Consider the following 27,105-nt stretch of genomic DNA (forward strand, 5'->3'; position numbering starts at 1 on the left):
TATATACACACACATACACACACTCATACAGGAACACTATTTCTACTACTTCTGCATTTCAAATTATGGCCTGCACTTCCAATAGCGGAACTTCCATTTCAGCGACTGAATTAAATAATATAAGGTTTAAATAATTTAAAATAATAATCACGCTACAAATAGTTCATATACATCATGAAAACTACTTACGCTTACTTATTTGTATTTATGTTTGTACTTTCATTTTAGCTGTCTTCTTTATTTCTACCTTCCAAAATGTATCCTCATTGCACTTAACAAGTTTACAATGATAATAGAGCTTGTTAACACGTTTTTAATAATTAATGAAGGAATTATAATGCTTTGTTTCATTGTTAATTTTTATTTACAAGTAGCAGAGTATTTACAGGTACTGTATAGACCAATTACCAACCTACATCACACATGACGTCACACGGGTCCCCAGTTGCAAAAAAAGACAGGCTGCTATAGTAAAGATGTCGTGTTGTGGAGTAGGATGCCAAATTAGAAAGTCCAAAAATAGAAAACTTATCTTTTACCATACACCATACTGCTTTAATGCTAACTGCAGACGTCTTAGGCTAAAAGGTAGCTGAATAAAGTGACAACCTAATTAGAAATGCTGGACTCTGCAGTTCTCATGTCATATCAGGTAAGTTCACGCTATGCTGGATCATACACATTACTCGTTTTTGATTGCAGAAATGATTTCAGCAAAAACTGTTACATACGGTTAATTAAACTGCAGACACTGAATGCTAAGAATGAAACGTGAAAGTGTAAGTTATTAAGGTAAACTTGGTTTTATATTGACATTCATTCAGTGACAACTTGTGACACACTCCCTATATTGTTTACCACGGCATTTTGAATATTCAGTCTGAAATAACCTGCAAGTGTGACTTGAAAACAACATTAACACTGTTTATTTGACTGTGAACAATGTTGTACTTTGATGGTCATCGGCTGCTAATATGATTTCGCTATTTAGAGTTTGCAAATAATACTTTTATGATATTATTAAGGAGAAAGTCTGAATGTGCGAATATAAAACCAGCTCACCTCTGTGTAGGTTCACTACCCTGCCGTACTGGTGTAACGTTAGTTCGCTGTCAGAATGCAGTCGTTTTGCGTGTTGGTGATTAAGTAACCAGGCCTTGTATAACGTTAACTCCATCTTCTTTCCTTGTCTTTGGCTAGGCAGAACCTTGGTTTTTAGCACTACATAGTGTCGAATCTGGTAATCATGGAACATTATTTCTTGGACATGACCACACAGAACAACATTGTTGGCATCCAAAGACTTGTAGACCTTTAACTTCTCTCTTGTAAAATCACTTGGAGCTTCAATAAGATTGTATATTTGGGGTTAGATGCTTGGTCATTTCGTCTCATCCAATATTCATTGGGAGGGTGCAATCGCAAATGGACCTGTTAGACGAACGCCGCTCACTTTAACGCTAATTTTGCCAAATCATTATGCTTATCACTGGGTGACGAGCTGTTATAATATGCTGAAAGCATTATGTAAATAATATATATAATGTGTAATCAATATATCTTATTTCTAGGACAACAACAAACTGTACTGCATCGGATGCCATTCCCTCGCTGTAAATGCTAGCGCTCCCGGTTTCTTTCTGCCACCTCCCTGCGCGCGCATCTTGAATGTTTACTAACATGGTAATTGGAAGGGCGAAAGTGAAGAGCGGGGTTGTCGCTGACGAAAACGAAGAGGGTTGGGGAGTCGCGGAAGAAAGTGAAAGTGAGAGTGAACAGCGGGGGAGGAGCGGGATTGGTAAAATTAGGTTTCAGAGGTGCTGGGTCCGGATCCGGCGTGTTCCGGCACAAATTAAGCCCTGCTAATGCCTTACTTTGTACAAATTTAAAGATAATATTAAAAATATATCTGAACATATCATCTCCTTTCCATACATCAATGAGGAGCTTAATTATTTAGCTTTCAGATATCATACAAGTCTGTTTCAAATAATTGCCCCTCATGTCTGGTTTTGTGGTCACATATTTAACATATTTTATATTTATTTATTTGGATTCATAGTCTTATAAGAATGTTTAACGTTACACACGTCTGGTTAAGCACAAACCCTCAAATATTTAACTTGCCTTTTGCTGATATCTTCATTACATAGTAGAGCAATGGTCGATCTGGCTTTAAAAAAGGTTACTGAATTAACAGATGTCATGTTATAGTTAAACATCGTTAAGCGATTCACTGAGAAATTCTGCCCTCGCTACCTGTAACGTTAACTTGCATTGTGCTAGTTCACTATCCTTCGTCCGTTCTTAATGATTGATTCTAAAAATGTCCAAAAAATACAGTGAAAATGGACCTCGTTAAGTCTCAACCTTTATTACAGCTCATGACGGATATTTCTCGAAGAGGGAATAACAAAAATCTTACCTGAGACTGTGTGTAGGATCTCGAGTGGCCGACAAGCGCACCGTTGTGATCGATGACTCTCGCTTGTTTATTAATGCCTGTGACGGCGGTGACGTAATTTTTACAGTGGAGTGTCGCTTTTTGATTCGTACTTGTAATCAGGTAGTCGTGTCCGTGGTGAAACTATATCGTGTTTGTAAAGTACACCCATCGTAAATTTATCAGTCATGCACTGCACTGTTTTGTGTTGTCAAGACAACTAAGGAGACTTTGAAGATGGAGGAGAGACTTGTGGTTGCTGTTTTGAGCTCTATGGCTCAAATTTCAAATCTTGAATTACAGAATATTATTAAATATGAAAATTATAACAATATCAACAGCAACACTCGCGCACTATACCCAGCTGATTTAGTCGTGGCCTTGTGACATAAAAAAAGTGCACCATGCTTCTTTTTTCTTGTCAACAAAAAGGCAATGGTGTGCCTCGCACTTTTGGAATGTAAAGCGTTTTTGGCCCCTTTTTTTTTAAATCCATTCAGGTACTCTCCATGTCTGGCAGGAGCACTTTTAGCTTAGCTTAGTTTAGTTTATCTTAGCTCAGCATAAATCATTTAATCAGATTAGACTTTTGCATCTCGGTCAAATTTCAAAAAACTGTTCTAATAGTTTTCCCATTTATAGCTTGACTATTCTAGTTACATCATGTACTAAGTCTTATCAAAAGTTGCTATTGTCTAGGTTAACATGGCTAGTAGGCACTATACTCTCATTTTAGCATAATACTTTGCTGCTGTAGCTTGGCTGCAGTAAGCACAATCATATTACGCAGTTATAGTTCCTAGCCATATTGACCAAGAAAATAGAAATTCTGTAAGTCTTAATACACCGTACAGTACTGTTTTAAATTGGACACTTATCTTTTTTGGAAATGCTAATGGTCTAATCCAGGCATGGGCAAAATCGATCCTCGAGGGCCGGTGTCCCTGCAGAGTTTTGCTCCAACACTAATCAAACACACCTGAACACCCTAATTAGTGTCTTAAAGATCACTAGAAAGCTACAAGCAGGTGTGTTTGATTACGGTTGGTGCAAAACTATGCAGGGACACTGGCCCTCCAGGATCGAGTTTGCCCATCCCTGGTCTAATCTGATTCAATTATTTATGCTAAGCTAAATGTGCTCCCTCCAGAACTGGATATTGGCTGAATGGATTAAAAAATGATAAAACTCAACTGTTTAATGCTAGGGCAGCTGTAAAATGAGCCTTTTATTCAAAATAAGTGCAGTGTTCCTTTAAAAACACGTGCAAACTTTCACTCTGTTATGGATAATATTTGCAGTGACTCCACAAATCCTGCATCCTGAACTGTGGTGCCTGGTCAGCTATAATCATGATGCATTGTTACTGTTTTGGAATTACCAATTGTGATGTTGATGCTGAAACTATATATTCCATAGCCCTAATTCTAATAACGTTCCTTTTGATATTCATTGGATGAACTGTGAGCGGAGTAATGTCATCTTCTTTTACCCAGTTTTTAATTATATTAATCATATAGTTCTTTTATAAACTTTCTGTCATATATTTTAATATCTGACTAACCATTAAGACTTTAACATTATTATTCTGGCATTATTATGTGCGAAGTGTGAGCAGTTCAAGTTTATTTAAAAAAATAAATAAAAATAAAATAAAAAATCTCCAGAGAACAAAATATCTATAGAGAAAGAGAATGTTTTGCTTTTCAATGCTAGGGCCCCATACCTGGAATTGCTTAGGACCCCCAAATAACTAAGTCCGCCCCTGTGCATATTATTTCCCTAGATATTTTGCACGATATTAGTATTAAGCTTAAAGTGCATTTTAAAGCCTTAACTAGCTTAATTAGGTTAACTACGCAAGTTATGTTGATTAGGGAAGTCATTTAGCAACAGCGGTTTACGTAGCCCCTAAAAAACAAAAAAAAATCTTTAAGGAATTATTCACCGTAAATAAAAATGTACTCCCTATTTACTCATTCTTAAATGGTTTCAAACATTTGAGTTTCTTTCTTCTGTCGAACACTCAAGATAATTAGCTGATTTTAAAAATAACCGAATACCATGGAAGTCATCGGTTACAGGTTTTCAGTTTTTTTTAAATATCTTTAGTGTTCGACAGAAGAAAGAAATCCATAAAGGTTTTTGAAACGCCTGAAGGGTGACAACTTTCATTTTTGGGTGAACTACAATAGAACTATAATAGACAAACTAATATAATTGTTACTTTCTTCAGAAGATGAAATGTAATAGTAAATACTGAGCAATTTCTTGCAAATGTCAACCTTTCCATGGAAAAATGGAAAACAAAGAGGTTTTTGTGTAGGCTTGTATTTGAAGGTACTGTTAAAATACTCAAAAATATCTCTGTCAGTGTTTTTAAACAGTTATGTTTGATTTAGCACAAGTGACAATTTTACATCCATAATGGCGAGATGTCACATCCATAACAGAGCTTTTTCCTCCTGAATGCAAAAATGTAAAATAAGGCAGTTTAATTCACAGAATTTCTACAAATTATGTTGTACACTGTAAACCCTCAACGTTTTTTGGTAATATCCATAACACATGTTTATTGTCCTCATTTAAAATAAAAAAAATGTCTACAGATTGATATTTTTCTGATCCAAAAACTCTGTGGTTAGTAGTTTTGGAAAATATAAACAGATGTTTCAATATAATGTGAACATGTACATTCTATGTGAATTTATGTTTGGAGATTTTACTGCATGTCATATCCATTGCACTGGAATTGCTCTACTGTGTTTAAATGTTACAAGAGGGCATTTTAATAACGTTTAAAATTTATAAATGTGAAATGTGTTGGATGTGTGTAATTGTTAAGTTCTACAGAGACTGATATACAGTATCGCTGGCTTCCATCTAAACCTTGCCATTTGTAATATTTTTTTGTGTAATTGCAAGTTAGTTCACTATGTTGCCAAACCAGTAGCCTGTCAAGATGTACATGAGGCAGGTCAATGATGAAAAATACCAAACAATTTGAGAACTGATTTTCTGATGAATGTTAATAACAGTTACTAGTACTTACATGCTTCCGAGTTGGATAAATGGTACAGTGTGACATTCTACAAACTAAATACTTTAAAACTTGCTATACATAAACTTTACCCAATGATGAATGTGGATACACACTGACCTCTAGTGTTCACTTACTGAAATGCCATTAACTGTTTCTTTTTTCGCTGCAGGTGAAATTAAAACCATTTTAGAGACTGAGCTACAGGTGCCTGTCTCCAAAATGCAGTTAAAAGGCTGGAAGAGTGGAGACGTGTCTGACAGTGTAAGCATGACAATACTGAACCTGATTATAACTGACGATTGCTGATGATTAGTAGCCTATTGTTATTTATAGAATCGATTAGGATGGAGTAAAATTTCTCTTATTTGGACATCAATGTTTGAATATAAATGTAAATGGTTTCATGATGTTGTTTCATTAAAGAGTTTAGAATATCTAGCTCCACATGAAAATGTATAATGTAATATAATGCACTTATTTATTTATTTAATTAGTTTTCTTTTAATCTTATTTTTTTATGTTAAACTGCTCTGTGATTGATTAGATAGATTGACCATAATTAATTAATCAATAATTCTGGCAGGAATATTGATATTAATATAATTTGACCAGTAATTTCTTCCGGTAGTTTAAATCTAGTCTAATCTAAGTTTTAAATCTAATTTGTTATTTTATAGTTGTTTTGTTTTTGTGAAGATTATACATTATTAACAAACTTTTTGATGGTTTACTACATCTCCATTTCTCTCAGACGGTTCTGCGGAGTTTACATCTGCCCAAGAACAACAGCTTGTATGTGTTAACCCCAGATATCGCCCCTTCAGCCAGCACCAGCCAGAGCAGGTATGTCTTTGTGTTGTCATTTGTGCCCCCTATTCTTAATACTTCCTGTTTATGATAAGGCTGTTGATATCACATTCAGAAGAATTTAACATAAATCTGAAGAAGTGAACATCTATAAGTTAATATAACAGTTTGAATCATAAAAGTATATCATAATTTAAACTATATGTCACACATCATAACTACCATAAGAAATGTTGGCGATAATTAACTATATTTCTATTGAGATGTAACAAATACGTGACAATGTATTACACCAATCATATTCACGTCTTTTTTTCCATTTTAAAAGAAACCAACAATAAGAGCAACAAAAAATAATGCAAAACCAAAAAGGGAAGAAGAAACCGATAGTAACAGATTATTCTAGATAAAACACTAGTAGGAAATAGTTGAAAATCCAAATTATCCATAAAAGGCATGCACCAGATCTTCAATATGTCAATAGTTTGTTATAAATATATCACTCTGTCTCTGGAATCTTTCGTCTTTTCCAGTTTCAGTTCATAAATTACTGAAATCCGACTTTGAAATAAAATAAATAAAGGGTGCCACAATAAAGATTTGAAGGTTTTCATTATTCCTGTCATTTTAATTGGCTTACATTTTATATAGTTATATTTTGAAATTTCTGAATCAGAAAAGCTTATTTATTCATACATTTAGTTTTTTTTGTGTTTTTATAATAAATATTTTAATTAATTTATTTAAAAATATATATTTTCTTGCTGAGTGCCAGTGCAACGTAATTTAAATGACAAAATAAAGAATACTTGAACTTGGTAAAACCTGGAGAGTGTCAGTTATCAGTCCTATAATGTTAATATAATGTGTCATAAAATGCAGTAAGCATTAATGGAGAAACCAGAGTTTTTAGTTAGGATCTCTACCTGCAGGGAGTTGTTGCCAACCATTGTCAACTCTCAATCATCACTCTATTTTTAATTGATTTAAAGAGATACTTCACCTAAAAATCAATATTTCCTCCTCATTTACTCGCACTCAAGTGATTCTAAACTTTTATGCATTTTTTTCTTCTGTTGAACCCAAAAGAAGCTATCTTGAGCAGCCATTTGGCAGTTATCAGTCCTTTAATGTAAATATAATGTGTCATAAAACGCAAAAAGCATTAATGGAGAAATCGGAGTATGTAGTTAAGACCTCTACCAGCAGGGGGGCTTTGTCAACCATTATCAACTCAAACTTTAATCTATTTTTTAAATCAATTTAAAGGGATAGTTCACCCAGAAATCAATATTTCCTCCTCGTTTACTCGCACTCAAGTGATTCTAAACTTTTCTAAGTTTATTTCTTCTGTTGAACCCAAAAGAAGATCTCTTGAGCAGCCATTTGGCAGTTATCAGTCCTTTAATGTAAATATAATGTGTCATAAAACGCAAAAAGCATTAATGGAGAAATCGGAGTATGTAGTTAAGATCTCTACCAGCAGGGGGGCGTTATCAACCATTATCAACTCAAACTTTAATCTATTTTTTAAAATCAATTTAAAGGGATAGTTTATTTAGAAATTAATATTTCTTTCTCATTTACTCACACTCAAGTGGTTCTAAACTTTTCTGAATTTCTTTCTTCTGTTGAACCCAAAAGAAGATATCTTGAGCAGCCATTGACATTTATTATAAGAACAAAAATACTATGGAAGTCAATGGCTGTTTTATTCCAGTATTCTTCAGTACATCTTACTTTGTGTTTAGCAGAAGAAACTTAAATCGGTTTGGAACAAGATGAGAATGAGTAAATTTAAGAAACTTTAATCACTTTAAAAGAGCTCCCTCTTTCACCACTAGATGGCATAGCTGACCACATTTTAGACCAACACAAGAACAGCATTTGATTTGGTTTTTAAAGCAATTGATAACTTCCTTCATTTATTTATTTATGCATTTCTTGATTTACCATGCTGTTTGGAGTCCGTAAGCTTTGTAGGAATGTATACTTTTATTCAGCAAGGATAAAAAAGCAAAACTGTAAAAAAAATCTGTATTTGAGACAGTTTTCACTAAAGTATATTAACTGTCTTGAACATTGATGAAAATAAGGATCAGCATCACTTTACAAAGTACATTGTTAAATATGTTGAGTGTATATTCTATTAATCTATTAGCGAATAAATGTTTTATATAAGCTGGCTTATGGTGGAATAATATTTGACCATATTACTAAAGGGAGTGTAATTTTTAATCTTTAACATTAATATAATTTATTCACAGATGAGTAATTTTATAATTATAGTGGATGAGGTAAACTATTTAATGCTGCATACATTATGGTATCTGTGATTATATATATATATATATTAAATATATTCTTAAAAAACGAATAAAATGGTTGATTACAACTAAGACGCTGACTCTGTGGTCAAAACAGTGTGATAAGTGGAAGCAACTTCAATTAGAAATGGTTGTGTGTGTTTGTGTGTGTGTGTGTGTGTGTGTGTGTGTGTGTGTGTGTATGTATGTGTGTGTGTAATATTGATGTGCATGTGTTTGTGTGTAATTATGTGTTGATTAGCACTGCTGTAAGCCCCGTCGGGAGGTGGTGGTGATGGCGTCGAGCGACTGCGTATAAACTGGCATCTCTGTCAGCTTGTGTGGACACTGTACTCTAGAGTGCAAAAACATTCAGAGAAAAAGACTTAATGGCCTGTAAACTAACGTTGTGATAACAGTACCCTTCAAAACACACAGTTCTTCTCCTCCAGTTATTTGCCACCTTGTCAGCTGCATTTCATTTGGTATGGAGGCATTTTATCTACACTTTAAAAAATTTGTTAATTAACAGTTTTCAGATTTTCTCCAATTTGTCTTTTTACACATTGGATTTGCATTATGGGAGCTAGGAGTTTGACCTTTGCTTATATTTGATGTCGAAATTTTTAACAAAATGAGTTTTATTTATATTTTGATTTTTTTTTGTTTGTTGTAGTTTTAATTACAGGACAAAACTGGAAATGAGCTAGCAGTACCTATTTTGATATATACAGTTGAAAATTAACAGCTAAAATTATTTGGCATCCTGTAAAATTTTAATAATTTTCTATTTTGGAATCATTAACAGAGTAAGAATTTTCACAGTATTTCTTATAATGTTTTGTCTTCTGGTGAAAGTCTTATTTCATTTAGCTTGGCAGTAGGGATGCACGATATTGGAAAAAAATAACATCGCTATCATTTGTTTTTCTGTGATATATATTGCAATATTAATGTAATTTCATAAGATCATCTATAAGGAAAGAACTCTTAATTTTACATTGTGAAAATTTTTGTTGTCGGTGTGTTTATTATAAAGTATAACAAACAAATTCCAAGCATAAGTGATTACAATAGATCAAAGACACACGTGAAATAGGCATTGCTTTATGGTTAAAATGTTAAAACATAAAATAACAATATAATGAATTGTAAAATAACACTTTATATTGTTCATTGTGATATAAAATGCAAATCTTTGTTAAAACACATTTGATAACTTCTTGTGCCCAAATAGTTTAAACTAGCTTGAAATTTTATAGTCACAAATACATCTTTTCACTGCAGTAGGCGTATTAATTGTTATTTTCATTGCTATTAAACTATTTAATGGTTAATTATAATCACAACTTAAAATTGCAAATTCTACGATGTGACTATATTCGCACATTGTGCTAACGATGGCGAAACAATATATAGTGCAGGCCTACTTAGTGGGAATAAAAGCATTTTTTAAAATAATTATTAAAAGGTTAATATTATTAGCCTCCTTAAATTATGACTTTAGAACAAAACACTTGTCCAATGACTTGCCTTATTAACTCAACTTGCCTAGTTTAACTAACTTTCCTTTAATTTGCACTTGCACTTCTTGCTAAATAACTAGTAAATATTATGTCATGTTATCATGGTACAGACTAAAGGAATTATTTGTTCAAAATTAGTCACTAAAACTATTATATTAATAAATGTGCTGGAAAAAATCCTTTTGTTAAACAGCCTTTAGGAAATATTTGAAAAAAAATTACGATTTCACAGAGCAACAGTCTGTATAGTAAATTATGCAATTGTTTCAAGCTACTTAAACTATCATTAACAGTCACTTTGTTAAACTGTAGAAAAACATTCAAAATCAAACAAAGAGTGCTCAGGGGTAGCTTAAATAATGTGTCTGTGCTCTTTGGGGAAGGGATTCATCAGAATAAACAGCAAAAGTCAGTCTAAGGCACTCAAAAAGCATGGAAAAAATATTTAAAAAAACCTTTATTGATTCCATAAAACTGACCGACGTGTTTCGACAAACACTTGCCTTCTTCAGGGTAACCATGAGGAAGTGTTACCCTGATGAAGGCAAGTGTTTGCCAAAACGCCTCCAGTTTTATGGAATACCATGTCACTAAAGGCTTTTAAATATTTTTTTCCACATTTTTCAGGTGCCTTGGACTGACTTTTGCTGGAGAATAATAATATTCAGCATCAGAAGTGGACAGAGCAGAGGTGAAAGTCTTATAATGAAGTCATAAAGTGATTAACACATTATCATAATCTGAAAATACTGGTTTATCGAAATATGGTAAGTGTTAATTACCATAGTTTTACAGTGTAGTTTACACTGTAAAAAATGTAGATTGAACTTAAAACAATTAAGTTGTCGCAAAAAACCCTCAAGAATTGTGTTGTTTCTGCTCATTTTAATTTAGTAGCTTGAACAAATCTAACATAATTTAGGTGGCATATTTTCTTCAATTTTACTTCGGTTTAGTTCCTTTATTTATCAGGGGTTGCCACAGCGGAATGAACCACCAACTTATCAAGCATATGTTTTACACTGCGGATGCCCCTCCAGCTGCAACCCAGTACTGGGAAACACCCATCCACTCTCACATTCACACAAACACTACAGGCAAATTAGTTTATTTAATTCACCTGTACCGCATGTCTTTGGACTGTAGGGGAAACCGGAGCACCTGGAGGAAACCCATACAAACACTGGGGGAACATGCAAACTCCACATAGAAATGCCAACTGACCCGGCTGAGGCTCGAACAAGCGACCTTCTTGCTGTGAGGCGACAGTGCTAACCACTGAGCCACGGTGCCACCCTTAAGTGCATATAATACCATCTAAATAAAAAAATGTTGAACATAAATGAATGCACACAATTTGTTTGTTTCAAAGGCGATTTATTATTTATATCTCGCATGATTTTTGCTAGTTATTTTTTTGTGTTTGCAGGCAATTGATGTGCCGCAGAGACTTTTTTTCACTTCACTCTAAATGGCACACTGTCTAATATCCAGCACCTAGCAGAGCTCATCATCAGTGGCGGGCTCTAATTATTTCCTAGAAACTATTTTAGAGGAGTCAAAATAGGGGAGAAAAAGCAAGGGCCGGTGTTAGTTAGGTGTGACCCCATTGTTGCCCGTGATTGTCCTCTCCTGGTGCAGTGAGAAGGAGGCTTCCAGGAGGGTGAGCAGACAAGCTGTTAACTGCCTTTATAAATAACTGTCACAGAGAGAGAAAGAGAGAGAAAGAGAGAAGTGTTCCTCAGCAGACTTCACTCCCGCAGTACTACTGTTCTCTCAGGGACAGTTCAGATCCTCAGGCTTTTCTTACTTGCACTTATTTAAAACCTGGATTGGTCAAAACGTCACTGTTTCTGTGTGATTTAGCAAATTAATAGAAAGAAACTGTGTGATATGATAACTGGGTCACTCCTATTATGCGGTACTTTTTTGTATCAGTCATGTAAATGGAGAAGAATATTTTACTCTGTTTTTACAGAGCAACTGTACTAATTAACTGTTTCTTTTTAGGTTTAATCAACAGAACTTTAGTCTTTTCAGATACAGTTGGCTGACATAAAAGTTTGAATAGAAACTGATGTAATTTAAATGTATTAAACTAAAACATGGTTAACTTAATAAATTATGTTACAGAAATATAATAATAGGGATGTAAAGTAAAACGTATTTTAAATCATTTGTGTAAATAACATGAAAAATGACGTGTATAAAACTAATTAAAAAAATAATTAAATATAACATAAACATTCTATGAGCTTTTATCTCACCTGTTCCGGATGCTTTTAACTCCACCTATTGGATGAGCTTTTAACTCACCTCTCCCATGTTTGTTAGGTTGATAGTAGTTTTATTAATCATCCAGATTGGAAATGAATAATGTGGCCTTTAGAATGCAGTTATATGCCCCTGAAATTCACATTATGCTGTTATATGCCCATAACATTTTAGGTACATGACCTTATATAGCCTATCATGATTTTTGTCACATATTTATAGCAAATAAGCAATATCAGACAATTGCAATGTCACACAAGGGCTGTTTTTGTCCTGAATAGCTTATACATTTACATTTAGTCATTTAGCAGACGCTTTTATCCAAAGCGACTTAAAAATGAGGACAAGGAAGCAGTTTACACAACTATAAGAGCAGCAGTGAACAAGTGCTATAGACAAGTTTCAGGTGTGTAAAGTCTAAGAAGCAAAGCATTAGTAAACATTTTTTTTTTTTTTTTTTTTTTTTGTGAGAGAGAGTACAGTTAGTGGTATAGCCAGAGAGGCAGTTAAGATTAGGAAGGAATGTGGAGACTAAACAGTTATGTTTTTAGTCGTTTCTTGAAGGCAGCATGTGACTCTGCTGTTCTGATATAATGAGAGACATTAATGGCATTCCACCATGAATGAGTGCAACGAATCAAATGAATACAAATAAATTAAATTTACTCACCCTCATCTTTCTAAAGCCACTATTTGACAAAGTGGTGTCTGTTTGATGCTTTTCTAATTTAACACTATCATAGCTATACATTTTTTGGGGGAGGGGGGGGGGGTGGAATTGTCTTTTCTTAGCCAAATTTAATGTTCAATTAAATTGCAGAATTATATTAATAAAAGCCACATGTTATCATGATTTAATCATTTAATGCATTATTTCTTTTATGTAAATAATCAAGCTGATCTTTTATTAAAGTTAAACCAATAAAAAGTCTGGTATAACCTTTTATAGAAACAATCTTTTTTTTAATTATTAAACCGTTTAATTATTAGAAAAAATATTATCAGACATACTGTGAAAATTTTTTCTTGCTCTGTTAAGCATCATTTGGGAAATATAATAAATAAATAAATTAATAAATAATTAAATAAATAAATAAATAAATAAATAAATAAATAAAGGGGGACTAATAATTCTGACTTGAACTGTAACAAAAAAATATTTAGTTGAAACCTGATTTAACTGATTAAAATAAGTTGAAGAAACATAAAAACATTTGTTATGGCTTGTAATATTGTTTTTTGCACTGCACTTTGCAAGTTAATTTTTCTCTTTTTTGTCTTCATCATTATCTTCTTTATTAATATTATTTCAGATCAAATAAATGCAGCTTTAATGAGCAATAGATATTCAAAAATATGAATAATGTCGGTCGGTGTGTATTTGGTTTAAATCAAAGTGTTGAGTCTCAGCGAACAGTGGGACAGTACTCAACAAATAAAAGCCACTGTAGGCAATTACCGCAAAGCATACCTCCGCACACCATATCCAAACATATTAATCAAAGTCGTTCTCACAGCACACCACAGCCTGCCTCATTTTCCTCCCTCTGTTTTGAATGCAAATACGACGCAGGCTTTGGAGCTTTCAAGACAGACACTCGGTCCAAGGTAGTTACAGAAATCCAGTGATGAGCCAAGCACATCTCGCCCGCCTCTTCCTCTCCTGGAGGTATCCAAACCCCTAATCTCCAGCATAAATAATGGAACTTGATGAATAATTTAAAGCGAATCATCTATTTCTGTTGCTTCCAGGAGATGTGTGTGTTTAAGGTTATTTTAATTTGAACTTCTGCTATTTCAAATACAAATGAGCAAATGAGGCGAGGCGCATTTGGTATTTATCTCATTTTCGGCATCTGATCTCCTTTGAGAGTTGGGGGGGCCCGAGGAATCTGCTGGTTTTGGCAGAAAGGAAAAACTGTTTAAACTACAGCAATTAGTACTTAGACTTGTCAAATCAAAACAGGCGGTGTGGAGAAAAAAGGAATAAAAATGAAGTAGGCAGCGGATGCAATATGAAAACTTATAAATAGGGAAGTGTATTGTTTGGTGATGGTACAGGTCACGGTAAGAGTGCGTTTATGAGGCATTAGAGCCAGAGATTGGTACCGTGTGTGTGTGCATACGTGCCTGTGAGAGGAACGAGACGGTAGGACTTTAATAAAGTCTCAGTCTTTCAGGGTTTTCAGACGGCAGACTTATCGCTGAATGAAACCAATCTGCTCTTCATTTACACAGTGGTTTATTTTTTGTCGATAGCAGCCAGTGATGTTCTATTTGCGAGGCCTCTGGTGGTGTCGGTGGTGTGGAGAAGCATTTAGGGTGAGTTTAGGAGGGTCAGGTCCAGGTGCTTTTGGGACCACAGAGAGCTCAACCTGGTTAATCTCCTACAGATGAACCTTATGCTGTAGATCTGCCGCGAGAGGAAGTTTCACAGTTTTAGCTCCTTGAAGAGAAAAGTTCTGCTTTTGTGTTTACTTTTTAGCTCACGTTTATAACATGGGGCTAATATAAAATATACTTTGCATTTACAAAAGTATGGGGTTAATAAATAAATGATATATATTTTGATAGAAAAGTTTTTATTTAGTGAGGAAGGAACTTTATATTAATAAAATAAATTTTTTGGGGTGCTGTTTATTGTATGTTTAAAGAAATTATTATATTATTAATAATTATTATTATAATTTTTGCAGACATAGAAAAACAAAGAACATACAAACCCATCATTTAAGAATAATCTATGCAAAATGTAAAATAAAGCATGAAACAAGGGAAAATGGCGACTTTCAAGACATATGACCCACAAAAAGACACTGCAATGGATGTAAAGAGAAATAAATCTTACAAATGTTCAGAAATTAAACAACATTATTAGTCTATGTTGTGTTAAAAATAAAAGACTGGATCCCAGAGTTCCCAGGGGTGGTATATATAATTCTTTCCAAATGTAAAAAGGAGGCAAGTCCAAGAAACCAGCCAGAAAAAAAGAGACCTAACATTTTTTTCCAGAAACAAAGAATAACTTTCTTAGCTGTGATTATGCCAAACTGATCAGGTAACCATACATTTCGGTTGAGAGTCTCCAGAAAATCTGACCAACCAAAAATTGCTATCATTTGGTCATGGAGTAAAACACAATCATAAACCTTAGTAAAGAGCTGAAATATTTTGAACCAAAAATATTTTTTAACCAAAAACAAAATTTAAACACAGGACCAAAAAAAGATGTGCTAAGGTACACAACATTAAAGGTGTCTATGATTTTTAATTGAATACCTTTGCCTCTCCTATCTGTCTCCATATGGACAACTTCTCTGGCGTGGTCAGTTTGCTCGGTTGCTTACTTTGTATGTTGTTGTACTTGGGATGCATTCCTAAAAAAGAGAAAAAAAATCACTGTAAAATCAAGGTAAAACTATGGATCATTAGGTCAGGGAGTAAAACACAGTCATAAACCTTAGCAAAGAACTGAAATATTTCTATCCAAAAACTCTAAATTTGAACACAGGGCCAAAAACTATGTGTTAATGTACTCTCGGCCGCTTTACATTTGGCGCATGTGGGGTAAATGGAGAGATAGAATTTACTAAGCTTTGTTTTAGAATAATGTAGTCTGTGTAGTACTTTGTACCGAATAAGGTTGTGTCTATTTATTGGACATGAATAAACAGATAAAAGCCATCGATTCTAATCAGTCTCAGAGATTAAAATCCCCAAGTCTTCATCCCAAGTGACTTTCAAATGAAAATGGTACATTTTAATATGTATTAAAATAGAAAAGTCATTTTAAATTGTTAAAGTGACATTTTATGTATTTATTTTTAATGATGAGTGCGTTTATATAAGGTTAGCCCAACGTTCTACCCCCAACCTGAAGGACCAGGACATACACACATACACTATGGACAATTTAGCATGCCCAATTCAACTTTAACTAATGTCTTTGGACTTGTGGGGGAAACCGGAGCACCCGGAGGAAACCCACATGCACACAGAGAGAACAAGCAAACTCCACACAGAAATGCCAACTGACCCAGCCGGAGTTTGAACCAGTGACCTTCTTGCTGTGAGGCGACAGCGCTACTCACTGCGCCACCGTGCCACCCAGAATATAACCATTCTAAATTGTATTATCTTTTAAAGGATTTTAAAAACTTCACTGACACCATGGGTAAAACATAGTAATACACCTTTAAGGTGAAGTAGCAAAGTTTAAAGATTTTAAATGGCAATTCTTTATTTGAATTGCACTTCAAACAATGCTTGAGCTAAATTTGCCTGACAAGATTTTTGTAGTTGTTTAAACCAGTGTTACACTGAATAACATATTGTTTCTTTTTTCACTCCATGATAGTTCTAATTCAATTGGGAATTGTATAGTTGTGGTGTGTATAGTGTAATTTTGCTGTAGTATGAAGTAAATTATGTAAAAAGTACTGAATGAACTGTTTAAAAAAACCCATATATAATATACAATGTCAGAATCAGAATCAGAAAGAGCTATACACATACGAGGAATTTGTTTTCTATATGTTGACTATATTTCAAATAGGCTTAAATCGAAAGAGCTATCTTGGGGGTTTAAGTCACCACTACCCAATCATTTTGAATCCAAATCTTAATGCACATTAGTCAATGCAAATATGTAGTATCTGAATGCAAAATGTCTCCAAATCACATCTTGATGCCCCAATTATAACCCCCCCTCTGCCTTTTACTCACAGTATTCATGACTGTGTTTTTCCACTCAGCATCGCATATGCATCCTCTTCTCTCCTAGGCCACCGTTTCAATCTTCATCGCTAGCTACAACAAACATTACATTTACATATTGATTTCGCAGTTTTAGTCAATGTAAATAAGCTGCCATTACAGTAAATTTGGTCCTCTGTTAACATAAGCTTGTCCAAAGCTCCTCAGATTAAGGCGCTGGTTGCATAATTAATGTGTGCGTTACATATTAATTCCCAGACTCTCCTCTTCCTGACTGCTTTCATTTCGAACCCTGATTAGCCGGCAGGCTCGCCTCTAAGCTGTTGATTCATATTCACACACACAGACGGAGCATTTGCTCAAAGAGCTACTTAACCCCCGTCGTTTGTCATCAGATGAGGACTTCTCTCCACCAGCTCAGCACCGCGGCTCCCATGAATCTCAAACCCACTCTGAGGTCAGTGCGCTGGACGAGCGGCACAAGCCCTCTTGTCCTTTTGTCGGACGTTTACACCACTTAAGCCGCACGGTTTTGGTCATCTGAGACACATTTCGAAAATTAAAAAAGATTCCTGTAATCTAACAGTTTTACATCACAGGTTTGACATGTTCATCGATGCTGGTGCATAAATGTTTTTGACAGAAGATTTGGGAAACTTTTCTGCAGTGACTATTCATTGGCCATCAAACCAACACCCCAATAAAAGCACTTAAAAGGAAGCAACTTGGAGAGAAACTGCTCTGGAAATACAAATTTTAATTGCACAAACATGGATATACTATATGCAGCAAAGAGGGAACTTATAACCTTTAACCAAGTTAAGTCATACTTTTTTCTGCTTTACATAATGCAGATTTGAGCAAAGCTGCTTTAGAAATAGGAAATAAATAAAATAAAAGTCAGATAGCAAAATTGCATAATTGTAGGACGTATTCGCTGTATCAAACAAAGTAGAGGAATAATAGTAAAATGCTGGTGTAGTTTTAGTGGGTTCAAAAATGATTCAGTTTAGCTCCATACAGATGATCCACCGAGAGGCAGCTACACTGACCCCAAAAGGTGACAATGGCAAGGAGAAACAAAACATGGGAGATATCATGCTAAGCCCGTTTTCCTAAATGGTCCAAATGGAAATGAGACAAAGCTGCATATATTTGAAGAGTTCATGTGCAAAACCCTCTAAATCCATCAGATCATTTTTTTGTAAATGAGCATTTTCTATCAGGCTCCAATAATTAGGTTGAGATGTTTCATTCTATAGTTAATAAAAAGGTTTTTAGTTAGTAATTAAAATAAACTTTTAAAAAAAAAATGTCACTTGAGACAATTCTCTGGTTTTTAACAAGGTAGATTTTCTTTTGTGTCAAAACTAGCTAAATCCACTTGTGCTTTTTTTTTGCAAAAACTTTTAAATCCACCTAAATGGGACAAGACCTTGTATTTAGTTGAAAAATCACTAAAAATGCAATTAGAAATTATTTTACCAAACATAAAACACATACACAAATCACCTAAAATTAAAAATACATAAATCTGTCAAGTAAGTGGCGGTTCATTCCGCTGTGGAAACCCCTGATAAAGCAGGGACTATAAGGAAAATGAAATAATGAAATCTGTCAAGAAAGTGCATTAATCAGTAACAAAATTGACATTAATTACATTTTAACATTCTGTTGTCATTTCTGATATTTGGGATTTAGATTTAAAGTAAGTAGAGCAATGTAAACATTGTAAACTAAGCTTGTTAGATCCAAATAATGTAGTGTAAAAACATTGTAAAACATCAGTATCCCTGCATTTTCCATTAATAAAAAGTAATATAATTTAAGTAATATAAAAAATGTATAGTTTTATACATTATATTTCTCTTTTAAAAATAGCTAACTTTAGCAAATAAAACACAAGGTGGGCCTACTGCGCAAAAAAGAGAATGTCTCTCAGACACTTTTAGAAGCTGTCATTCATTAATTTTCACCATATTTAAGGTCTTGGTTTCTTTTTTGACTCTTGTTTATCCTCATGGCATCCATGTGGGATGAAAAGACGGCATCTTAACTTCGTCTTTCATAAAATGAAGTTTCCATTTAATGTATAGTAAATCGTACTCATTCAAAGATGCGTCACTGCGCAAAAAAAAGTTATGAATGCATGCTACACTTCGGACTGTACAGTGTGTTTTCTTTTTCTTATAATGCACAGAGTTTTGAGGTAAGGAACGTTTTCATTTGCCCTTCACTGATAGTCGGACAGGCTCATGCAGTTCATCAAACTCCGTCTTTTCAAAATCTAAATCGGAAGCGGAATAAAATTCTCCTCATAAAAGCTGGTGTACCACGCGCATTTACATTGAAAACATATGATTCGATTCGCGTCTTCCGATTGGTTCTCGGGATATATCGGCTTTTGCTGTCAAAGGCAAGTGGCGTTTAGAGGCATTTGCCAGCAAACTGTTATTTCTGAATGAGAAATTTTTATCCATTTTATCCACCAATATAAGATTATCTTCGTGCGGTCCTGTGCACATCATTAGCTATGTTTCCATCCAACGGTGCAAATTAAATTTATGCGCAAACTGGTACATTGCATAAAAGATGTGCGAATAAGGCACCGTTTCTATCCAATGAGTCAAAGAGAACAAAATTGTCACTTCCTGGTTAACTGGCGCCAAATATCAAAGGTAAAACGGAATTTACTGCGGTAGGAGAAGCTGCATGAATCTTTTCCTTATTTAATAAATGACTTGCACCTCAGAAGGTGATGCTGAAACGCAATGCTTGCATGGTGGCGTTTGAAGGCATGAAACACGGAGCACAGACGCTCTTGACAGTTCTGGAGGTAATTAACTATATAATAACACTAATATTGAAATGGTTAAGGTGTTTTAGAATGACCAAAACAACATTTCAGGTGTTCAGCCTGCTGGTTTGTCCATTCACACACATTTTGATCATCACATGATCTCTTATAACAAAATCACATGACATTTTTTTTAAAGCACAAACTGGAATTTGTTCGATGTTTCCATCATAGTTTGTGCGCATCTTTTCTTATGTAAAAAAAGGTTTATCCTACTCAGTTTTGCGCATACATTTTGGAGATAGATAGGTGAGGCAATGGTATTCAATTAAAAATCACTGACACCATCGCGTTTTCAAAATTGATGCGTGTCTTGCTGTTTCCATCAACCATTTTTTATGCACATCTGCAAAATGCGCATAGAAATAGGCGGATGGAAACATAACTATTGAAGGTGTCAATGATTTATAATCGAATACATTTGCCTCATCTAACTATTTCTATATGGAAAACTTCTCTAGCGTGGTTAGTTTGCTTGGTTGCTTGGTTTTATGATGCACGTCTTCATAAGAAAAGGATGAAAGCAATGTAAAATCAAGGTAAAACCATGTGGTTGCAGTGCACTTTTCACTTATGTTTGCTTTTGAAAAAACTATTGGTTGGGTTTAGGGAAATGTTTAGGTCAGTAGTTTGCTAGGGGATCTGCAAGACAAGCCCTACCTTCTCTTGGATGTGTACAAGAACATGTTTGTGAAACATGTAGCAACAAGTAACCTAAGTATACGGTGGCTGAGAGAGCTTAACATGCTGCAATTTAAGAAAACACGTGCAATTACAAAAAACACCAGCAAATTAAGTAAAGATCTTTTAACCGTTTGATAGCACACATGCTGCATTTTCTTCCAATGCAAGCAAATTAATAAAACACACTGCATTTTCTCACAACGTAAAAAAAAAACAAAAAAACTTGCTGCATTTTTTCACAACGCAAACAATTTAGGAAAACGCGCTGCATTTTCTCACAACACAAAAAGATCGGAGCACAATAAAAATGTTTCAATGTTGAAAATGTTGAAAGTGTTGTGAGAAAATACAGCATGTTTTTGTAAAATGTTTGTGCTGTGAGAAAATGTGGTAACATTTCAGATTCACAAAAATGTATAAAGCGCCCTCTAGTGGAATTTGCATCTGAAATGTACCCACAGTAACAAATTTTATGTTTCATAAAAATGAAGGCCAAGCCACACATTTCCAATGAGCCTGCACTGTTAGTCGTACAGTCTGATATTATGAGAACTGAGATCTTCAAGTGTGACAAAGCAGGATCATTTTTGTATATCTTGTCAAGCCACAATCTTAAAGGACTATTAAAAAAATTGCACAGCGCGAGGCATCTTTAGCCCCAATCGATGGCTCCAGATGGCCTTGTTGCTGGTGTGCAACCCATGCTGTGGCCCTTGGCTCTGCTCTGGCCTCCCGCTAGCAGTGTACCCACAGGCTTGTCTGAGCCCACAGGCCCTGGGGAAACTGCGACGAGCCCCGACTCGTCCACTGCTGAACTCTAATGCTCCTTTCCTTCTCTTTTTCCCCCCTTCTGCCCCTCTCCCCATTTAACAGTGCCCAGCAAGGGTTGTCAAATCAGAACTACCTGCTCGTCATTAGCCACCGTGAAGCACAGAGAGATTACAGCCTCAACTTCCCCGCCAGCAAAACCATCCAGGAGGTGAGACAACCGCACACCTGTCTGTCACCTTGTCTGTCTGTCTGCACCCGCTGGCTCTGTGTTTTTGCCCATTTTCAGTAAAACTGCTCTCTGATTTTTAGCTACGGCATCAATTTAATGATTGCATGCTGAAATAATAGTCCTCATTGTGATGGAGAATGATACTAGTGATTAAAAGCCTGTGTTGAGCCAAAGGTAATTAACTCACAAAGTTCTTCCTTTTCAGAAAGCCTGCCTATCTCAAACTATTTTTTTTAAATACACTTAGAAAGGATCTGCTATATTCAATTGCCTGTCAGTGGGCTCAGAATTCATTACATTTTCTGTATGGAAGGCAACTTAATTAACGCAAATTTGTTCATGTAGTCTACGAATATATCTTACATTAATGATACATCAGTGGTAACAATTTGCTTTAAAGTTTCAGTTGTTCATGTTAAAGGGATAGAAAATTCTGTCATCGTTTAATCAAACTTCACTTGTTTCTAAACTGTATAAGTTTCTTCTGTTAAAAACAAACAAATAGTGTTGGAATCTGTTAGCTACACTCTCAGAAAAAATGGTACAATGTAGTACCAAAGACGGTACACACCCTTGTTACTGGGGCAGTACGTTTTTATGGAACAGAATTGTACCTTAAGACAAAGAAACAAAATTGTACCATTACAGTTTGTACTTTTAAGGATGTGATTTGTATCATAGGAAACCAAAATGTACCTATTGTTTTTAAAACCTGCAGATACAATATTGCACATTCATCAAAGGTACAAATCTGATGTATGAAGGTACCACTACAGCGACAGGACACTTAACAGTGTCAAATGTGTTCCTTCAAGAACTATTTAAAGGCATTTAGCTTTATCCAAAATGGATCAATTTTTTTGTAAATTTAAAACATCAAATACATTTATTAAACAATGTTTTTTTAAAGTTTCTTTTTGTGTAAATGCACCTTTTCCATTTACAATAAAGAAAAAAAATACTTTAACATAAATCAAAGAATCAATTTTTTTGCTTAACATTTCACAACACCTTTCACCTAAATGTTACAGAAATAAATTCTCTCATGTACAATATAACACGTTTATTTTCTCCAATTTTCACACAATACTTTTGTAATACCTTTGTAATCACTTAAAAGTTTATTTAATTTAAATTAAACACTTTGCTTATGCAGGACTTTTGCCGGCTCACGTGCATAATGGAAAGCAAACGCCAAAAGGTGCAGATATCAATAATAAAAAAGCATTTATCAGAAAATGCTTACCGAATGTTTATTGAAAAGGCCTTAAATGTTTAGTTTACAATAACTATAGTTTTGTTTTACCAGTTGTTTTGTATTGTTGAACTTAATAATTAATGTTTATGAGCTACTTTAAACATATGCTTTTAAAGGATGCTTCATGTTTTAATATGGAAATTATTCATAAAATCACTTTGTCTTTCCAGTAAAATTTATTTTCATAGATATTGTAATAAAGGAGATTTCAAACACTTATATACTTTTTTATGAGAACAATTGTGGACAAAACAAAACAAAACAAAAATGGTGCTCAATTGTATCATAAATAGCACAGAACAGTATCATAAAAGGACTTTTCTGTACCATATAAGGTACAACTTTTACAAAGGTATAAAACTGTTCCTTAAGGAACATTAATTGTACTGCTGTTTACCTTTTTTTCGAGAGTGTATTTATGTCTATAGTTTTTTTTATTACCATGGATCTCTTAATGCCTACGTATTTGCAACATTCTTCAAATTCTATGAATTTTTAAGCAAGTCATTTTAGAACCCCCAGTTTAGTCATCTTAGTGTTTAATTTAAATTCCTTAATGGATTGATTTCCTCATGTCATATATTCTGAATAACTTGCTATCTTACATTTTTTCATTTTTAGATTCATTTAATTTTCAATTACATTTTTGTACATTCATTAATATTCTCAATGTTCTCAATATTTGTTTTAGATATTACAAACTATGTTTTCTTACAATTTCCATTGATAGTACACATTTGAAAGTGTTATTACATATTTTCTTTTATTTTTCTTAATCCATCAATTTTACTTATTAACTCTTATTTTTTTTAGTTGGCTATTGTATAATTTTAGTAAAAAGTCGCACATCTATTATACCTCAAAATATTTGTTTTAGATATTACAACTTTGTTTTATTTTTATTTCCATTGATTGCACACATTCGGAAGTATTATTAAATTTTTTTTCTTTTCTTGACTTTTACTTATTAACTCTTACTAAATGACTATTGTATAATTTAAGTTAAAAGTAAAAATTCTCACTCATTCTGTAAATGGGAAGTCTTTAAATCATGAGGAAGTAGGATGTTTCTCTTTCTGAAAATGCTGTATTTTGTAGCAGGTGAGTTTGTAATGCTGAAAGTCTTTTGTCAACTGTTTCATCACGTCACAGTATCTGCAATAAGCAGAGCTCCGTATCGAGCGGCACAAACCCCCCTGTGGCTCATCAGCTCCTTTCCCTCTCCCATCAGACCTGTGCGATGCCATTCTTTTCACTCTTCTCCTTTTAACTACACTGTGTTGTATTTAAGGTTGGTTTGTGTGGGACACAAAACCCAAACGCTCCATTCTGTACACACACACAACCCCTCCCCAGCTCTGTGGCATTCTCCTCGGCCTGCCCCAGTAACCTACACACAGCTTTCTGGAAATGGCTCCATTAATTATTCACAGCAGGTAGTGTGCACCACGTCAAGTGTAACAAGCTCCCCGTGGACTGACAGCGCCACTTGAACCCCTCCCTCAGTGCTGGGGGAGTCGTGTTGGGCCTGTGCAGCTACGTTTTGAAGAATCAGACATCTGTGATGTTCTTTTTTGTTTTGTTTTTTAACTTGAGTCAAACTTATAACTTTTTATTTTCAGCAAACAATGTTAGTTTACTTAAGCAGCCATTTTTGATACTAATTGCTTTCTTTATTTGTAATAAAAACGTAATTTTTTTAAAAGTTGCAATTTAAAGAAATATATGAAACCATCAATCTTCTTAAAAAAACAACACAGGATAAAATATTTAGACTTTTTCTGAGAATTCATTATTAATTATAACTTTTTCTCGTTTTCCACATTAAAAAAAAGCCTAGACAAGATGAGTTTATTTTAGAAGCAGCACTGCATAAAATATTAAGAATTGTTTTCTGAGAAAGTTTTAAATTGATCAACATTTAGTTTTAATTTCTTGGTAAAATTACTATATTAAAAGTCTTTTTATTTGGACAACACTGTCATCTTTAGTAAATTATAAACAACACTGCATTAGATTTTGATTTAGAAACATTGAGCGTTTTCTTGTTTACAATTTTAGTATAAAAGGCAGGTTAGTTAAATAACAAGCAACAGTAAAACGTTAAGGTTTGTTTTCTGGCAAACCTGTAAAGGAGATGAAATTTGTAAAAGTATCAAAAATGAAAGGAAGTTACTCAAAGCAACATCAAAACATATTTCAATGAATGAGAGGTTAACTTGGACAATATATTACTGCATACCTCTCTCATTATTTAATTTGTATTGTCAAACAAAAGACCAATAAAAAGATTGAAAATAAAATTAACTTGGTAAACACAAACATTAAGACATTTACACCCATAGTTACAGTTACAATCAGAATTATTAGCCCCCCTGTTTATTTTTTTCTCCAATTTCTGTTTAACGGAGAGAAGATTTTTTTTCAACACATAGTTGTAATAACTCATTTCTAATAACTGATTTATTTTATCTTTGCCATGATGACAGTAAATAATATTTGACTAGATATTTTTCATGACACTTCTATACAGCTTAAAGTGACATTTAAAGGCTTAACTAGGTTAATTAGGTTAACTAGGCAGGTTGGAGTAATTAGGCAAGTTACTGTATAACAATGGTTTGTTCTCTAGACTATTGAAAAAATATATAGCTTTAAAGGGGCTAATTTCCTTGAAATTTCCTTGCTCTGTTAAACATCATTTGGGAAATATTTAAAAAAATCAAAAAAATCAAAGGGGGTTTAATAATTCTGATTTGCAACTGTATGTATGCATGACATTAGCCAGTTTAGCCAGTAGAATTTACATTAAAATATGAGTTTCAAAAGCTCATATTTATGGCAATCTGGATATGATTGATCCCTGAATGTTTTGAGCAGAGAATAGTTCTCTGTTGCTCCGCTCCTGTACCGCACATGGACGCCCAATTATGTCAAAATGTTGCTACAATGTCACTCAAATAAAATGTTTTTCAGAGCACCAAAAGCGATGAGACTACTAGTCGTGGAAGTCTTTAGTATCAGCTGTACTATAGGCTACTATCTGTGTGAAATAAGCCTAATCATAAAGGGTGGTTGCAGCAATACGGAGTTATGGAATTATGGGAAAAACTTTAAAAAATAGGCATTTACATTTTTTATTTAATTAAATGTGTTGCTATATTTATTTTATATCAGGGATCTCTAAATAAATGTTTGATGTTGACACTTATGAAAAAAAACAGCAACATATTTTAACTGTTTTATGAGAAATGTCTATTACCGTAAAATTGTTTTATTTTTAATTTTAGTGTAATTGTTTGCAGTCTGATTAGTTCGAAGGTTTCAGTTACATGTGAAATTAACACAAATTCAGTTTCAATTCATAAATTCATAAATATTGATGGTTAGAGATAAAAGTGTCATCAAAAGTAGTCTAGAGGAGATGGATGGATTATTAATCAGGGAAAATGTTCCTTTCCATTGAGCTGTTAAGAAACTTTTTGGTCAAACATTTCTTTTTCGAGTTTTAAAACTGAGAAAACTGCTTTTCCTCATCTCGGCTTTGTCCACACAATCCCAGAATCCCTTTCCCGGCGAAACTGCCGCCTTGATGGCGCTGGTCACCATTACAGTAATCAGACTACTTGACAGGTTTGTAATGGTGCTAATTGAAGAGATTAAAGTGAGATGGGTGAGCGCTCTCTTTCCCTCAGCAGATGGTTTTGATGAGCACCTACTGTGAACCTTAAGTGTTTCTGCCGGGATTACAACAACTGGAGAGTAGAGCCTGCGGGGAAGAGAAAAGAGGAGCAGGAAGCGAAGCTGTTGGCTTGGTAGGGGAGCGAGTGACTGGACAAAGCTGAATCAAACGGGCCGCTGCGGCCCCGACTGGCCTGATCCTCAGGCATTCTGTTTTCTTTCTTCCTAAGACCATGATTGAGGGGGAGAGGGAGAAGATTTGTTTTCCGAGGAGAAACAAATTGCAAAACTGTTTTTTTGTAAGAGAACACCTTATTGGTTGCACGTCACTTTCTAAATGGCTCTTCGCTGAGAGTTAGTTTAGTTAGCTGGAGAGTTCATTAGTTACTTTGGCTCCACAGGAGGATTCTTTTACCTAACGTGTCTAGCACTCGCTTTTGTGTGCGAGATGCCAGAAAATAAACACATGAACGGGAAAGAAAAGCTCTGTGGGGATCCACTACGTTTCCT

At 34.3% G+C, this 27,105-nt stretch overlaps 1 protein-coding gene across 1 annotated transcript in view; it reads left to right on the forward strand.

Moving 5' to 3' along the window:
• faf1 (Fas (TNFRSF6) associated factor 1) overlaps nucleotides 1–27,105 on the forward strand; it is a 130,802-nt gene that overhangs the window by 21,797 nt on the left and 81,900 nt on the right. The window contains exons 5-7 of the mRNA XM_056463883.1: nucleotides 5,656–5,747; nucleotides 6,238–6,329; nucleotides 21,530–21,635. Of these exons, the coding sequence (XP_056319858.1) occupies nucleotides 5,656–5,747; nucleotides 6,238–6,329; nucleotides 21,530–21,635 (290 nt within the window). The remainder of the gene's footprint in view (nucleotides 1–5,655; nucleotides 5,748–6,237; nucleotides 6,330–21,529; nucleotides 21,636–27,105) is intronic.

The sequence above is a fragment of the Danio aesculapii genome, chromosome 8 (assembly GCF_903798145.1).
Source record: "Danio aesculapii chromosome 8, fDanAes4.1, whole genome shotgun sequence".
NCBI lineage: Eukaryota > Metazoa > Chordata > Actinopteri > Cypriniformes > Danionidae > Danio > Danio aesculapii.